The 17,347-nt window shown below is 36.0% G+C and overlaps 1 protein-coding gene across 8 annotated transcripts in view; it reads left to right on the top strand.

The window, feature by feature from the left end:
* The window catches only part of cald1a (caldesmon 1a), a 125,815-nt gene that overhangs the window by 93,310 nt on the left and 15,158 nt on the right, over positions 1 to 17,347 (top strand). For 6 of the 8 annotated variants that reach the window (XR_015941161.1, XR_015941162.1, XM_088644854.1 and 3 more), the window contains 12 exons: positions 671 to 817; positions 9,655 to 10,081; positions 10,583 to 10,627; positions 11,949 to 11,993; positions 12,405 to 12,449; positions 12,604 to 12,648; positions 12,777 to 12,818; positions 14,083 to 14,124; positions 14,378 to 14,422; positions 15,360 to 15,404; positions 15,567 to 15,706; positions 16,416 to 16,677. Coding sequence is in view for 6 of the 8 variants with exons in the window: in XM_088644854.1 (XP_088500980.1) it covers positions 671 to 817; positions 9,655 to 10,081; positions 10,583 to 10,627; positions 11,949 to 11,993; positions 12,405 to 12,449; positions 12,604 to 12,648; positions 12,777 to 12,818; positions 14,083 to 14,124; positions 14,378 to 14,422; positions 15,360 to 15,404; positions 15,567 to 15,706; positions 16,416 to 16,677 (1,330 nt within the window). In the remaining 2 variants the exon portion in view is untranslated. Of the gene's footprint in view, positions 1 to 670; positions 818 to 9,654; positions 10,082 to 10,582; positions 10,628 to 11,948; positions 11,994 to 12,404; positions 12,451 to 12,603; positions 12,649 to 12,776; positions 12,819 to 14,080; positions 14,125 to 14,377; positions 14,423 to 15,359; positions 15,405 to 15,566; positions 15,707 to 16,415; positions 16,678 to 17,347 lie in introns of all 8 variants that reach the window. The other 2 variants (XM_088644857.1, XM_088644859.1) reach the window with 2 other exon arrangements.

Here is a 17,347-nt window from a genome sequence, read left to right as displayed (position 1 = left end):
TTTAAGTTTATTGATTTTTTGTTTGGTTTTGCTTTGTCTCTAGTGACCATTTATTATTATTAACAATTATTGCACAAAAACATTTACCATGCTTCTAAATTAATAATTTTTCAATAATACTATTTTAAAATGTCACATACACTTCTACATTTAATACATGTCAACATGTCTCATAAAATGAACATTTTGCTTGATACAGAATAGTACTTTCCTTATAGTCAAATCTGTACATTTTGTATACAATATATCCACAAATATAAGCAATTTGTTTGGGGTCTTAAGGAGCAGAAATGAAACAAATAAGTTTTTAGATCTAAAATTAGAGGAATAACACTTTGTTGTAAAAAGTATCTTCACGATTGCTATATGATTTATACAGTTCTGTTACAATTATTTGTTTTCAAATAATTCTTCACCTCCCCTGAACTCCCCCAGCAGATTAATAGTGTGCTCTCTGGATAAAACATTTGTAAACCCTGCTGAATAATGTTTGTCCTGTGCCAGTTGAGCAATGCATGCTGTGTCCCGTTCCTCATTAAAGAGTTTTATAAATTTCCCCAGCTGCTGCTTCAATTTGTCCGAACCTGTTTTTGTCTGTATATATGGAGAGCTCCAATGTCTGTAAAGTTAAAGGATTGCTGTACACCAGTATTTTATCATGTTTTTTCAGACTCGCCAATCAGAGGAATGATGATGATGAGGAAGAGGCAGCCCGGGAACGCCGACGAAGGGCCCGTCAGGAGCGCTTTCGCAACAAGGACGATGAGGAATCAGCCAGTCCGATGACAGACAAGTTGGAGCTCAATAACCGCAACAGGTAACTAAGGATTTTACTATTATGTAAATTCTGAATTATGTATTATGAATCTTGATATTGAGATCTTTAAAATCCTTTGGATATTTTAGGAGTTGGCATTTCATTTCTTGTCCTCAACTCAGTGAAGACATAGTGAGGGATCACAGTCCAATAAAAAAAAAAAGTTTAATAAAAGTCAATTCCGGTTTCCAGATAAAAGGTTCTTCTTCAAATAGGAATTTGTGCACTGATAAACTGATAATGTCTCCTTTTTAATTTGATTTAAAAAATAAATAACATGTATGCACTCAGGAGGATTCATCCTTAGTTGCTGGACAGTCTTCCCATAGAATCTCTGTTTTAGGCTGACTGGTTGCATGAATGGACATATTTTGGTTTGTTAAGTTGTTATATTCAAAAGTAAATTATCCTTGATGTTGCACACTTGTACAGTATGCATCTCTACTGCAAAAAATACATAAAATGGATGTTATCAAGCTCCATATTTGTAAAACCTTATTTTATTGTAGCTTTGTCTCCTTGCGAAAATATAGAATCATTACCTCAAAGGGAGGCACCTCAAAGGCCTCTGGGAACTTTCGAATATCAGTTAAGGAACAATGTCTCAGTATGGATGGTGTGGTTTTAGGGATTGGGCGTGTGGGTAGTGCAACCCCAACAGTTTACCATGATGTGCCAAAATTACTGTGAGATAGATCTGCAAGTTTGATACCACTTTTTTTTTCTTCCTCCCATTCTTGAATGAGGTAGAGATCAGATGCAGTGAAAGGTGACAACTTGGTTACTTTGCAGTGAGTCCACTGTGGACTCTAAAGCACAAATTTAGAGGCAAACTCACAATATTAATAGCTCTGGGTTGGGATGCCAGAGCAGGTCTGCTGAAATAGGAACCTTTATAGAGATGCACTTGCAGAGGTAATCACAGTCTCTGGCAAATGACAGATGAGTCCCTTCAACCCAGCTCTTGTGCAGAAAGTTGTAAAATGTCTCTAACGTAAAAAGCATAAAGCAAACACATGTGGTGTTTGACCCCAGGGACATACTCATACTAGTTTGTTCCGAAGGAGTTTTCTTTCTTCAACCAGAAGTAGCAGAGCAATGTGTGATGTAGCAGGGTCAACATCATATAGGGAGGGAGCGATCCCACAAGAGCATCCCACAAGAGCATCTTCCAGAAAAAAAGTGATAATGTTAAAGCTTGTCCAACCAAAATACCACGAGTCTCATGACTGCTCTTTCCACCAGCCACAAAAATTGATGGCCAGAGATATGAAGACAGAGACCTGGTTTGAATCATGTCAAAGTCTGTCAACCTGGAAGTCGTGAGGGAAATGACAAGACACAAGATGATAACAGGGGTCTGAGCGTCATTACTACATGGTCTGAAAGCAGAGCAACAACAAAATGGGAGAAAATGGAGTCAGCTATTTTAATCTGTATTGTCAGGAAGAGAAATAACAGATATGCTTTGGAGATGATTGCCATGGGGTACCTGAGTGGTGTATTGGTCTTCAATAGGAAAGGCCAGGTGATGGATTCTGGCTTCACTGAGTGACTGGACATGACAGAAAAGGAGAGAATTGAGAGAATAGTTGTTCTGAATTGTTCTGAAAATAGCCAGAAACACATTCCAGGACAAGAGTCATAAGAAGCCAAATGCCCATGTGAGCCCTATGTTCTCCCCAGGGAGACCATGATCTAAAATGCAGAAACCTCTTGGCAAAGAAAAATGTTCTAGAGACATGGAGATAGGAACCACTTAGAGGATTCCAATGCAGCCATCTAGGTAGGCAATCAAGGGAAACCACCCAGTAGCTGAAACTAACCTCTCACTCCAAGACAGAGATCCAGGTGAAGTAGGTGACTTGTCCTCAAAGCTGAAAGGGTTCAATTTTCAAGGAGACAGAGGAAGATCCTGGTAACACTCATGAGTGCACAAGTCTATAGAGGATGATGAGGTAAGGTTGGTGATAGGACAGCAACTAATTGGACAACTTTTCTTTTCAACAAGCCAACTGCACTGAGTTTGTCAATGACTTTGAAGATTTTGAATACTTGTATCTGGTTCCCTTGTAGTCTTCAGTTCCTTCACTCTGACAGTGTAGGCCATTTGTTTAAGAATATACCCAATTGTTCTTCTCTTTCTTGTAATGTGGTGAACAAAATTGTACACAATAATTTATATGAGGCCTTAATAGTACATGGTGCGTTTTTAACATCCTTTTATTTCAGCTCCACATTATATATCCTAAAATTTTGTTTTGTGTTTTTTGTTTTTGTTTGCTGTATTCTTTGTTATCCCTAAATTGTCTAGAAGGAGTTAATGATGTCAACATAAACAGCCACTTCTAACTCAGTGTTTCCCATTTCTTAATTATAGTTTATTTTATCAGTACCTGTATGCAAAACCCTAAACTTGTCTATATAAAACATCATCTGCCCAGTGTTTTTTCTAAATCCATTACCATGTAACAGAAAAATGAGAATGGTATTCTGCCTTATAAAATACAGAAGAAAATAAAGATGCTATAGACTTAATGGAGTAAAATGAAGCCTAACAAAAGGCAGTCCTTCTGTTTAGCAAGTTTCTCACTGTTAAGACCAAAGCCTCCAGGCAAAGCTTAGACAAAACAGTGAAAAGATAAGGTCTTGGAGCTCCTTCTTCAATAATGCATGTTTGTAACTGATCTCAGAGGGAATATCATTTGGTGTGATCGAGTCCCTTATGAGCTGAAGTATCAGTCCTCCTCCCTTCCTGTTTTTTTACAAATGTTACAAAACATTTCATCAAACATGCAGTTCCTCCCAGATACAGTAATTAATAGATCACCGCTCTGTCCTACTCATGCTAGGATATTTAAATGGCAAGCTTTAAAAATACCCTCTGCTTTTGTAGCATTTTTCTGGGAAAGTTTTCATTGTGAGAAAATAAAAGCGCAAAGTTATCTTCTTGAATAAAATGAGAAAAAAATTATTTCGATTTTTTTAAAATAATAAGACTTTCTTAATATATGCCTTATTTGTTCTTTTTAGTCGTGTCTACTTAAATGGTGAGTAAGAATGAGTAAAATATTTTGTTGTTACCTCATATGTTAATGATATTGCTAAATGGTCAATGATTTAGCTAATACCAATTAAATATCTTGATGTGAGTGCACAGTAATATACAGAGATGTTTAAAGGAAAAGTTATTTTCATGTTATTAAATTTTAAATGTTATACTACAATACATAAACACTAGTCAAAGTCCATCTTGCAGCCATGATAAGTAAGATACATATTTTGGCCAATGGATCATCTCTCATCTGATTTTGTTAGTGTTTCTGTAATTTCAAAATGTACTGAAGCAACTAATGTCAAAAGCCCAGGCACATTCTCTATTAATTTTTTTTTGTTTCTGAGGATTTCCAGTAAAGCACAAGAAGTGTAGTGCATTTATTCATTATGATCATTTTCACTGTTAACTAAAAATTCTAACTATAAACTCCTTAAAAAATGTAAATAGGATTCAGTGATATCATACTGCAGTTCAACTCAGTGCCCACATCCAAATGTATTTGAGGTATGTCATTATTGAATAGAATATAGAAATGCAGCAGTCTTCTTAACACCCTCAGAGAACATTTTACTGCCTGTTCAACCATTCAAAAAAATGTCAATGAGCTTTTGTTCTCTGCAAACTAACTTATGTGTAGGCCTAGACAGAAAGAATCATGACCTTTTGTTATGGAGCTGTAGTAGAGCACGTCTAACAAAATATTACCAGTATCATATTACCCACAATCTTTATATGTATGCATTTAAATATTAATTTTGTTGAACTTGATGTAGAACACTAAAAACTGTCTTGGGGTGAAATGGACATAAAATATTATCAAATACCCTGATATTCAGTGTATTGGGTGATAATTAGCAATTAATTAGACATTCAGTAGGTCTTTGATCTTGGAGGTTTGTGGATCCAGTTTAGAAATTGCTAAAAACAATGCAGAAAAGAAGCTGCATGAAGTAAAAACATTCCATAGTAATAGTACCCACTTGGCCCCAGTGGACCCCAGGAACTTACTCACCACAGCAAGTCTTGTATGGTTTGTTGCCTGCTTGGTGCCCAGTTTTCAGACCTACCTGAGGAGCAGGATCCTGAGGTGGCCTTTAAAGGTGGCTTCTCAAAGCTCTTTACAGAACGACAGCAACAACAAACAAAAAAAATACCACATATGCACAATGAGAATACACAATGAGAGGAGACAGTAGATGGGGGTACTGAATACAGTAGGAGCAGAGAGGTAAAGAACAGAACCAGTTAAGTAAAGACTCTTCTAAAGAAGAAGGTTTTGAGTCTGGATTTGAAGTTTAGGGAAGGTGACTATCTGATATCCTTGGAGTAGAGTTCCAGACCTTTGGGACATAACAGGAGAAGGCCCAATCACCCGCAGAGTGTAGAGGGGCTTGGAGGACAGACAGGAGACCAGAATTAGAAGAGTGAAGGTTGCGAGGTGGGGAGTAGGACGATAGTAGCTCGATTAAATGACATTGAATTAAATGAATTAAGTGACATTGTGATGAAAGAAGTCTGAGGGTTCTACAAGACAAATATAAGGATGTATCTGGTAAACACAGGAGCAGAATGTCTATGTTGGTATTCTCTTTGTTACTACTATAATTTCCATGCCTAGGGAAGCAAGAGAAAATATGGACTTTTAACTTGTTGATAAAAGCTTGGTAAAGAAAAGATGTTAGGTAAGCGGAGCTTTGGGGGTCCTTCTGAAACAAATGAGAAATGTAGACGCAGGATGGTTTACACTTAAACCAGAGAGGTGCTGATATTTTGGGAAGTGCATACCTTAACCAGTTGAGAAATATTTAAACTATATTGAGGAACATTTGAACTGGGAGGAAGGGTGCTCCCAACCACTAGTCTATTTCTAGTGGCATCAGAAAAGCCTATGGCATCACTACTTAAACTTCAAACATTATATTAAACATAACCCATGCATTCTTTAATTAATTCCTGTACTATACAATTCTAGAAGCCTAAGGAATAAAAATAAAAGGATGTGGAAATACTGCTTTAACAGATAACATATACTAAAAACAGAAACATGTGTTGAGAACGATAATGGACACTAAAATTAATGGGTATACTTTTGGAAAGATGGAAGGAATGATGCAGTGGAACTACAGTATATATCAAAATAAATTTCAAGCTAGTGAACTGAGAAAATGGTCCAAGCAGTTTATATTCATATAATTTATATGAATTGTGATGTTACTGTATATTATTAGGCTTTTGTTATCGAGAAATTGGGCACATAAATTGGCCTATTGTAATGAAGAATACAGAAGATGGTATTTATCCTGTATGGTTAAAAGGTTTCTTAAAAGGTCCTACAGATCTATAGACACAGCTGAAGAAAGAATTTAAAGAGTGAGACACAAACAAATACTGCATTGGAAGCAAAAAAAAACATTTTTTTTTCTAGTGCTACAACAACAAAAGAACTTTGAAACCAGAAGTAAATACAGTAGTTGAGTGTCGCAGAGGCATGGTTGGTAGCACTGAGGCCACACTGCTCTTGTGTTCAGGGTTCAAATCAACACATTAATAGCATATTCCATTTTACAGAGGAACCGTATCAGTATTGGGTAATTGTAACACAACTAACTCTGAGTTACTACAGGGAATTAGGTTGGCTTAAAACTAATAAACTGAGATGTTGTTCAAAGAGCACTAGTTACTATATTTCAACTCTATCTTAAGAAGAACTGCAAAAATAACAGCAAAAAAAAGAGTGACAAAAATAAACCAGCGAAAAATCAATGAATCCTACTCCTGTTACTGGTCAGTTATAAAAGTGATGGAACTAAACTAAAACATTACTTACAAAACAATGGAATTTTAGAGACAGTCAACATGGATTTAGAAAGGGAATATCTTTAACTCATATGTAAGGTATAGTTCATTTAATATAGTTCTTATCTTCTTATCAGCTCTGCACCTGTGTCAGCTCAGGCCAGAAGTCTTGATGCCATCTTTTATCTGAGTTTTGCATTTGGAGATCAAGTTTCAAGTCTTGTGAAGGTGTCTTTTTCCCTCAATGTAACATTACTTATATCAGTTCAAACTGTATTTCACCAATTCTGATACAACAATGAAAAATAATTTAATTGTTTTTCCAGTAGTGATTATTAGAAAGCTCTGCTTGATAGTATGTCCAAATAAGGTCTTGAAAAGGTGCAATATATTGAGAGCTGCTGCGAACTAAAGTACATGAGCATACCTGTTTTAGCATCCTTGCATGGGCAGCCTGTGGATTTCAGAATGTAATTCAAAACGTGCTACTCACTTTTAAGAGCCCATTTGGCTCTTGACTACATCTGTGAATTATTATCTCTATATACATGTAGTTTGTGTTTTCTGGACTCTGGCCTTCTATCTATTCCCAAACCTCCAAAACTGAAACCATGGGAGACTGTTCTTTCTGTTCTGTTTCTGTGAGGCTCAAGAAAAATATTCCAGCCTATATTAGAATTTGCAAGTCAGTCAGCACTTTTAAATATCATTTTTTAAAAGTCTAAAACTTTCAGAATCAAGTCTGTAAAGCAGTTCACTGTATTAAAATGTGCATTGGTTTGTTTCTACCGTTTTGACTTTATTTTACAGTGAAATTCCATGAAAACTTTGTTTATGTGATGATACTAAAACCTATAACATGATATATTTACTGTAGATTCGGATAGTTTTTGGTAAAGTCCCTCACAAACCTTGAAAAATTTGAACACTAATAAGCTGTTAAACTGGTAATATGGTAATATAACGTATGCATGGAACAAAAACTGCTTAATGAAACAAAGTGACGTTTAAGGGGTATAACCTCTAATTTGGAGGTTGTAAGCACTCATATCAAAAGGATCCACTTTAGAACCATTGTAAAAATGGGGTACTTACACACAGTACCTGCAGCAGGAATAAGATCTGGAATAGGAAATTATAATCTAGAATTACAAACCGATATAGATGAAATAACTTAGGCAGACATTGATTTAACATTGATAAATTCAAAACCAACCACACAGGAAATATGTACATGCACTACACAACACAATAAGTGATCCAGAGCTGCTGGAAGCCAAACATGAAAAAGATTTGGGTTTTTCAGGTTTCATAATGCTATGCTCTCATCAAGACAATGTGGGGAAACAATGAAAAAGGTGAACGGAATACTTAAGTATGCAACCAATCCTGGATTGTAATATACTAAATGTACAGGTTAACGAAGGTAAATCTCTTCAGTTTAGAAAACAAACCATGTACAATCCTTGGGAGTATAAACAAGGTCAACCCACGGCACTATTTCAAGTAAAGAAACAAGCATAGAGGATTACTATCAGAAAGTGAAAGGGATTCGTTTAGGATAGAGAACTTATTTACACAAAGGGCTGTGAGTATCTGGAACAGGCTTACCAGACACATGATCAAAGCCAACGCTCTGGGCTCCTTTAAGAAATAACTTGATGAATGTTTAGATCAACCTTTCTACTAAGCTTCTAATTTTCCATATATGTCTTATTTCCTTGTGGACCTATTTTCTGTCCTTAGCATGATGTTAAGAGACTGTACCAGGTTATCACCTGAAGAAAATGAGTTTTTTTATATGCACTGCTTATAAAATTCTTTATAAGTGCTTGAATCATTCACAGATCCCTCCATGCACTTGGCAGGGCACACCTGGACTGGGTGCCAGTACATCGCAGGGCAGATACACAGACCCACACACTCACATCTAGGGCCAATTCTCACAGAAACTCATTAACCTACCAGTATGTTTTTGGACTGTGTGAGGAAACAAGAACACCTGGAGGAAACCCACGAGACCACAGGGAGAACATACAAACTCCATGCAGATGGCGCCCCAGAGCCCCAGCTCTGCAAGGCAGAAATACTCACCACTATGCCATTGTGCCAATTCACATAAAAAATAGAAATATCTTAAATAAGATTTTTTAAAAGACATTTTATTTAAAAGCATTTCAGGAGCTGTTTGTAAATATAAAACAATTATTATGAAATGTATAAACTTTCATAATAATTTATGAAATGCAGAAGTAAAATACACTTTGGCAGACTGGCAAGTTGCAGGAGACAGCCTTTATGTAAAATTAATGACCCATGCTCATTGCACAACCTGAGCATGGGTCATTAATTTTATGTCACAAAATGTATGTCACACTCATTAGGTAATCACACCATTAACATTCCTCCCTAACCTGTCTACCATGATCTGTGCATCCAATCCTGTGTGATTTCTGACCGTAGAGCTGCTTCACGTCATTTCAGTATCGAATAAACCTACTTATGCATCAAAACAGCTACCACAGTATACAATATCTCAAAATTCAGTCTTAAATAATGTTGCCCTCATGCAGCTATATATTATGTCCTGTCTTGCATGCCAGCCATCACAATCAGAATTAGTCATCGCATAGAGTTGTGTAGTGGTGCTCTCTAATGTGTTACTGCTCGTGGAAACATGTTCATCCTCAGCCTAATTTATAGTTCCATTGCTTCTTATTACACAGTTTTCACAATACACATACAGTATATGAATAGGCCAATTCAGCAAAACCTATACATGAACCTTATCATCTCTCTGGAAAATAAAGTTCAAACCCAGAAAGGGGGAAAGTGTAGTAATGTATTGTATATTCCATAGCATTTGAAAGGGTGATACATTTTATACACATCTAAACAACAATACACAAAATACTGTGTTTAAACATTTTGCATAAAGTGTGAACTTCATGTTTCTGTACTTTCTTTTACTGAATTATTTCAGCATGCCGGATGAAGAGACAAAGGGCACCCCTGTGGCCGGATCTGCGGCCACAGATGAGGAGCAGGCTCTTTTGGATCGTCTGGCCAAGCGTGAGGAGCGCCGTCAGAGGAGGCTGCAGGAAGCCTTGGAGCGGCAGAAGGAGCTGGACCCTACCATCTCCATCCTCGAGCACAGCCAGAACAACCAAGAGGAGAAGACTGAGGTGTGCAGCCTGTACCAGGAGAATGAGGAGAAGGAGCGAGCCAGTGAGCAGGTGGAAGAGAGGAAATCTCCCGAGTCCAATGCCTGGGCTCAAGACAAAGAGGAAGAGAAGGAGGAAGAAGAAAAGCAGGAATCTGAGGAACCAGTACAGGTGGAGGCTGAGCCTGAGGAGCCCCAAGAGGAGGTGGTGGAGGAGAAACCAAGGAGATCTTATCTGAAGGAGCAGGTCTGTGTTTCCATATTTTTTTAAAGTTCCTGTAGAGCCCTGACTTGATATTTTAGTTGCATTTTCATAACTGCTATGGACGGGTATTTGGGGAATTTATTAGTGCTTTGGATCCATGATGCATCTACTTGAGTCTATGCACTTCTGCTATATCGTGTGTAAGGTATGTCACCCTTTTTTGGAACTAAAAGTGGGTACCAGTATTTGCTGACTTGCAAATGATAAATGTTCCGTGTTTTTTTGCACTTTGTTTAATGCTACAGAAATTGACATGAAGCCAAGCCCTATGAACACTTTAGGGTTGTAAACCTCAAATCCTCATACAATATGCTCATAAAATATCACATAAATCAAATACTTCACCACACTTCTCAGCCACTGCTTCTTAGCACTATTTCCAGGATTGTTTACTGTGGGAACACTCACCTTGAGCCTCACAATTTTTAATGAATGGTGTTGTAGTTAATTATTGATTTTATGTTATTTTTATTTCTTTTTCAGGAATCCACAGAGGAAAAACCTAAGAAATCATATATGAGAGAAGAGGTATATTAGTACCTTCAGATATATTTTTTATGTATCTGAAATTGAGTGACTAATTTGGCTATTGTGCCAAAAAGTATTATTGCTATTGGGCCATGTGTGCTGAGCTTTACATAAAAAATACATTATTTTTATACAGGAAAGTGAAACTATTTTTATTACATTTTATTAAAAATCAACAAATATAGAGCAGAAATTGTTCCTGTATATCTTAACTTAAATAGAGTATTAAAGACTGTAGCAAAATTCAAGCTGCTCATTAAGAATGATGTGAAACATTAAAGACCCCAAAATTGTAACTGTGAAACAATAAAGACCTCAGTTTGGGGAAGAGACTGAAAACTGAGATGATAAAGCAATCACAAAACTAGTGTTAACCTGAAACAGAGTGAAGAAAATGCAGTTTGCATGTGTTAATACTTGAACAGATCCTGCTTTAAACTAACATTTAGTGTAACAGGCAAATGTTAAAATAGTAACATAAATTCAGTATTTCTTAAACAGATTACACTCACATGCTCTCACTATCAGATTACAAACACCTCATTTTTGGTAATAAATTAAACCTTTAAGGTATACTATATTATTTTCACCAGCTGTGTGACATTAAACTTGATAACTTATGGGGTTATTTTTAAAGAAATGAAGGTATTTCAGTGAAATCTTAAGTATAATTTAGATGTACATTAAGTTCATGAAGTTTAAAGCTATAGTTGAAAAATATCATCCATTCTCCATCTGGTTTCTAACTGTTTTACTCAATTCGGGGCCACGGGGGAGCCAAAGTCTATCCTGGGCAGCAACAGGTGCCAGTCCATCACAAGACACAGACAGACACAACCACACTCCTCAAAACAGAGCCTATTTTCCCCGAAGCCAATTACCCTACTCATGGCCTTAGATTTATGGAGCACCTGGAAGAAACCCACACAGACACAGAGAGAACATACAAACTCCACATACTGTAGATATTACACCTACAGTAGGTCTGGAATTGAACCTAGGGCCCCAGTGCTGTGATGTAGCAGTGCTCACCACTGTGCTACCTAGACACCCACAAAATATCATCTGTGGTATAAATATAGTGTACCAATCAGTATTTCTTGAGCTTTTTTAAGGTGTTGATGCCTTTCTGCTGCTGTGTCATGTGAGGGGTCTTTTTGTGGTTTGCACCGCCACAACTGCTCAGCTTTGCTTGTCTGTATTCAAGCTTGAAAGGCATGAGCCTCTACTTCACATGACATGTTAATGTTATTCTGATAATTGTTTTTGTGTTTTGGATAATTATTGATTTTACTGTATGTTTTATTTTTTGTTTATTTAGGAGGAGACAGAGGAAAAACCTAAAAGGTCCTTTATGAAAGAAGAGGTAAGACTTCTTCTCATGCTTTCTAAGTATCATTTGTTGTTCTCTGACATGGTGAAAAAGGACATTGGTTTCCTTTCCTGGTCCTGAAAGACCCCTGTGTCTTCTGGGTTTGTTCCAGTCCAGTTCTTAATCACTGAGGCTAATTATTTGTTTTTTATAGGTATATTTTGAATTTTAGAACTGTTTTCATTCTGCAAAAGGCAATGAAGCTCATGGAGGAGTGTTACACTGTAATTTCTACCTGTGTCTGTACATTATAAATTGCCAACTTATTAATTATTGTTCAAAAAGAAAAAATAACTCTTAATAACCTAATAAAAAAAGTTGGGAAAAGACTGCTTATAGGTGAAGGTATTGGAAATAAAAGTAGAGCAAGCATTTTCTTTGAAAGTATTATTATTATATTCACAGGAGGTGATAGAGGAAAAACCTAAAAGATCTTATACAAGGGAAGAGGTAAGATAAAATAGTAGATATTAAAATAATTTGTATTTTATTATTTATTAATTTATTAATTTATTCGCACAACTATTAATAAATTAATAATGTATTACATTATTCATGTTTTGTTTATTATTTTTCTTTGAAATAATTATTATTTTATTTACAGGAGGTAATAGAGGAAAAACCTAAAAGATCTTATACAAGGGAAGAGGTAAGATAGGTTGTAAGTTTTATTATTTTCAAGTTTTTTTTAACCAATGTGTTGTTGTTTTTTGCGATCACGGTGATGGTATGTCCCTTTGGAGTTTGATTATAATAAATATGACAATGTTTTCACAGGAGGTAATAGAGAAACCTACGAGATCCTATACAAGGGAAGAGGTAAGATCGTAAGCTGATACTTGTCCAGTAAAGAAAAGGCAACATTACTATGTGAAGAATCAATAGATTAGAGTTTTAGTCAATTTACTGAACTTTGTAGCAGGAGTTTCGAATGGATATTTAAATAAAACTGAAGATTATTATAAATGTATTGTCAGTAGTAGGGAGGAAGACTGAAAAAGTTCATTAGCAAACCCTTAGTCTTCAACATTAAAAATCTTTAAATTTTAATACCATGAAATGTACAAATATATAGACAGATATATAGAAAGAAATGTTCAGTCAATGCATGTCAAAGGCTACCTGGCAGGAGGGTTATCACATTGTCCATCTTGAGCAGAAGAATGTGCTGGTGTAATTAACATCACACTCATTAAATGGCATTGGTTTCCTTGTGCAAATAGTGTCTTGGCAGTTATCAGTTTCCCATAGATGGCACTTTGTCCTCTATGATAAAGGACACAGGGGATAAGTACATATTTTTGCTTAGGATATTTATTTCCTTTATAGTTTCATTACACCATCCTACAATTGATAACTAACTTTAGATCTTTACATTGCCAGGTTTGACTTAATAATAAAATCACATGTTTTTGAATAAATGTGCAAAATATATACACTGAGTATTTCAGAGGTCATCAATATCCTGGAATTCATTTGCGCAGCGCAATGGAACATGGAAATGTTTTTCTCAGACAAAATGATGATGAATGTGACTACACTGAGCATACTCTAAGTCACTCTTCTTCCAATAATTGTAACAGAAGAAATGGCACCTTTTAGCTTGATCTTTTCAGATCTGAAATTCAAGGCAGGGCCTGCTAAGTACCAGGATGGGAAACCTCCACTCAACACTAAATTTTTACCATGAGTTGGAGGACCTGAAGGTGGACGAGAAGTATGATGACTGGGGACACAGTTTTGTAGGAGATGCCATTTTGGGCTTGACAGGTTAAACCTGTCAAAAGACTACTCAATGTTTTAAGCTTCCATGGACATATTTTGCTAACGTTTTGTTGTTAACTCTGATGTCCTGGCTAAATTCTACTTTGTGCTTGTACTATTGGGTCTTCTTAAAGTTTCATCTTAATTCATATTGGTGAAGCAGTTTTTCAGGTCACTATGCAATCTGCTGCATAGTGGGTTTGCGGGTGCACTTCAATGGAAAATGCTCTGGGATCCAAAAGAGATATCTACAGTAAATGCAAGGAAATGTCATTAGTGCATGGACCTATTAACCTGTTCCTACTGTAACTTCTTGCAGGTAATAGAGGAAAAACCTAAGAGATCCTTTACAAGAGAACGGGTAATATATTTTATTTCAAATTAAATTGAATTTAGTTTCCTTTAAATTCTTACTAGTCTTAAATTCTATGTGTAATATAGAAATGAATTTAATTTCTCTGTTAAGAATGATATTGCATTTATATTTTATATTAGAGGATAAATTGTCTCATTGGTCCAAATATACTGTTTTGCATAAGAACAAAAGTTTGCTTATTTTGAATAACATTGAAACACCCTTCTTATTAATATTATTTATGTGATTATTATTACAGGAAGTGACAGAGGAGAAGACTAAAAAGTCCTTTGTGAAAGAGGAGGTAAAGTATTTTCCTAATTTTCTGATTGATTGACTATCTAATGCATTAAGGGCTCTTATTTCTTGACAAGCTTATTTCCAATACATTTTAAACAATTAAAGAAATCAAAAGTAATCATCATATGATGGCCAACAATAGGTTACTAAAAAGGAATCATAAATTAGATTGTTTCAGTGCATTAGCTTTCATTGCTAGTTATTTACTGTCTTCTAAATTCATAATGTACAAGTAAGCAAGCAAATAAGCAAAATATCACGTTTAAGGATTGTCTTTAAAATGGAAAATGAAAAATGAACTTCTGTTAGAATACTGCCAAATGTTACTCATTTCTTCTACTTGTGTTTTTACAGGCAGATGATTTAGATGTTAACAGTTTTATATGATTTAGATCCCACATTTAATCCAAATGATTTAGCAGGGAAAACAGTTGAAATTTAGCTCGAGATTACACAGAAAAAGACAAAGGAATGTATGTTAGATGCCATATAGTGAGTATCATACAGCAGTTAAAAGAATTAAAACATAGGTTAACACCATCTTTATTTTGTGACAGGAGAACACCCAATCTAATCCTCTAGAAAAGTAGCCTACTTAAATAGTTCAATGAACTCCAAAGGAGAAAAACATCCTATAATTAATTATGTTATTAATTAATTTATTTTTAAATTAGTTTTTTTGCCTTTCTCATTTTATTAATTCTCAGTTCCTTAAAAACATATTCCTTAATGTGATGCAACACTTCCCATTGGTACTTTTTATTAATCAGTAATACCAGTATCCTAACAATTACAATGATAATGAATTGATACAGTACATGCCTGTGGGATAAAGGGTACAGGTCTAAGTTATGCTGCCACTGTTGGGCTATGCTATGAATGTCAGAATATATCCTAAATCAGATGTAATATGATTTATTCGTGTCTGGTTTTTCCTGCAGAATGCCATAGAGGACAAACCAAGAAGGTCCTACATGCGAGAAGAGGTATGGTTATGTTACTATGGTTCACATTTTTTAGGTCTTATAATAATACCACATGATTTTTTTTTATTCTACAGTTTTAGATTATTCACAAAATTAAATCAAATACTATCATTCTGTGTCTTTTTAGTACACTGTTATGCACTCTCTAATTTTTCCACACAGGTGAATGAAAAGAAGGTAACCCAGAAGGTGGAAGTCACCCATCGCCATAAGGAAGACGTTCCAGAGCCAAAGCAACAAAATGGAGAAAATCTCCGTGAAGAAACCCCTGCCAAACATAAGAAACCAGAGAGAACTCTGAGGTAGAGAAGACCCCCTTGAATATGCAACTTGTAACTCAGGCAGAAATGTATAAAAAAAAATTAAAGGAGTGTTTAGAATTTTGTTGCTGTGGTAAAAGCTTTAAGCCTATAATCCTGAACTTATAACAGTTCAATTAAATATTGTGGATATACCATATAATTATTACCTTTATTACCTGTTTATTTAGTTTAAACTTGTAGCTTTAATTTAAGCCATGAACCAGGCTTTTACTGTATAGACTTCCAGAGATATTACAAACGTTTGAGGGGACATCATACCAGGTGGGAATTGACTCTTTTTCCAGTGGCAACAAAGTGTTAAAACCTCATTAAAGTGACCACACACAGACAGTCATTACCTATTAGCCTGAGTGCTGTAAACTGAGTTATCACATTTTAACAGCTCAATGTTTAATATGTGTTTTTATATAATTCCTCCATGCCAAGCACATTCTTATTTGGGTTTCTTAAGGACAGATATGTTTCATCATATTCATTTGTTACAGAGTGCCTTTGGGTATAGTGGCCTGTTATTTATCTCTGAACCTTGTTTTTTGGTTTGATGTTAGCGTAGCTCATTCAATCTTAATGCGTAAAGAGCAGGCTTCTAGGATAACTATACTTAGATTGTTACTTGATAGTTAGAGCTGCTGGCTAGCTACTGTACCTGGCTGACACGCTTTGTGGTATGCTGTGTGGCCTCTCCCAGCCGTGGCAGTGTGCGGCAGAGCCAGGACACCGAGGAGCAGGATGCGGCCTCTCGCTTGGAGGCTGAGCGCAAGTTGGAGTTGCTGAAGCGCCGGCGTGACGAAACTGAGAGCGAGGAATTTGAGAAGCTGAAGCAGAAGCAGCATGAGGCCGAGGCAGAGCTGGAGGAGCTGAAGAAGAAGAGGGAAGAGAGGAAGAAAATTCTGGAGGAGGAGGAGCAGCGGAAGAAGCAGGAGGTAGCCGAAAAGAAAGCCAAAGAAGAGGTAGGATGTGCAGGGCACGGAGAAATTAAGATTAACCAATGAAAATAAGAACTTTGACAGAACATCAGTTCCTATTGCAAAATAGTTGCAAAGTCAATAGATTTAGAACCTCTCAATGTAACAGGGCTAATTAAGTACTATGCCTGTTAAAGACGGTAATGTCAACTCCTTGGCATCTGGATAGTGTTATGCTCTTTCAAGGCAGGAGGCCTGGCCTATTGGTGTAGTGGAATTCTCTGATGTCTGGGGGAGTGATGTCATGTGGTTTTGAATATGGAGCAGAATGTGAGCATTTGTGGTCAAATCCTAGCAAGGATCAGAGGCACACTCATAACAAAGGGTATAATTTCAAAGCATATCCAAGTTTGTTTACAAATTTGAAATTGTCGTACAAAATGTACAGATATGACTTGATATAAAGAACTGTCATGTCAACTTGTTTTGACTTTTTTAAATGCTGTTTCTGAATCCGTAGAGTTTACACTTAATTGGACCAGCCTTGTAACTGCAGCTTAAACATTGTTTTTTTATCAAGAGAAATTATGTGAAAAATAAATTTGGTGCATGCTGTACCTCATGAAATACTGTAGTTCCACTAATAGAGTACTGTCATTATTACTATTGCATTTTTACTCTTTTCTAATGTAAACACCAACCAAAATTAAGCAGT

The sequence above is a fragment of the Lepisosteus platostomus genome, chromosome 9 (genome assembly GCF_059453375.1).
Source record: "Lepisosteus platostomus isolate fLepPlt1 chromosome 9, fLepPlt1.hap1, whole genome shotgun sequence".
In the NCBI taxonomy this organism is placed as follows: Eukaryota; Metazoa; Chordata; class Actinopteri; order Semionotiformes; family Lepisosteidae; genus Lepisosteus; species Lepisosteus platostomus.
This window is presented reverse-complemented; position numbering and strand designations above follow the sequence as displayed.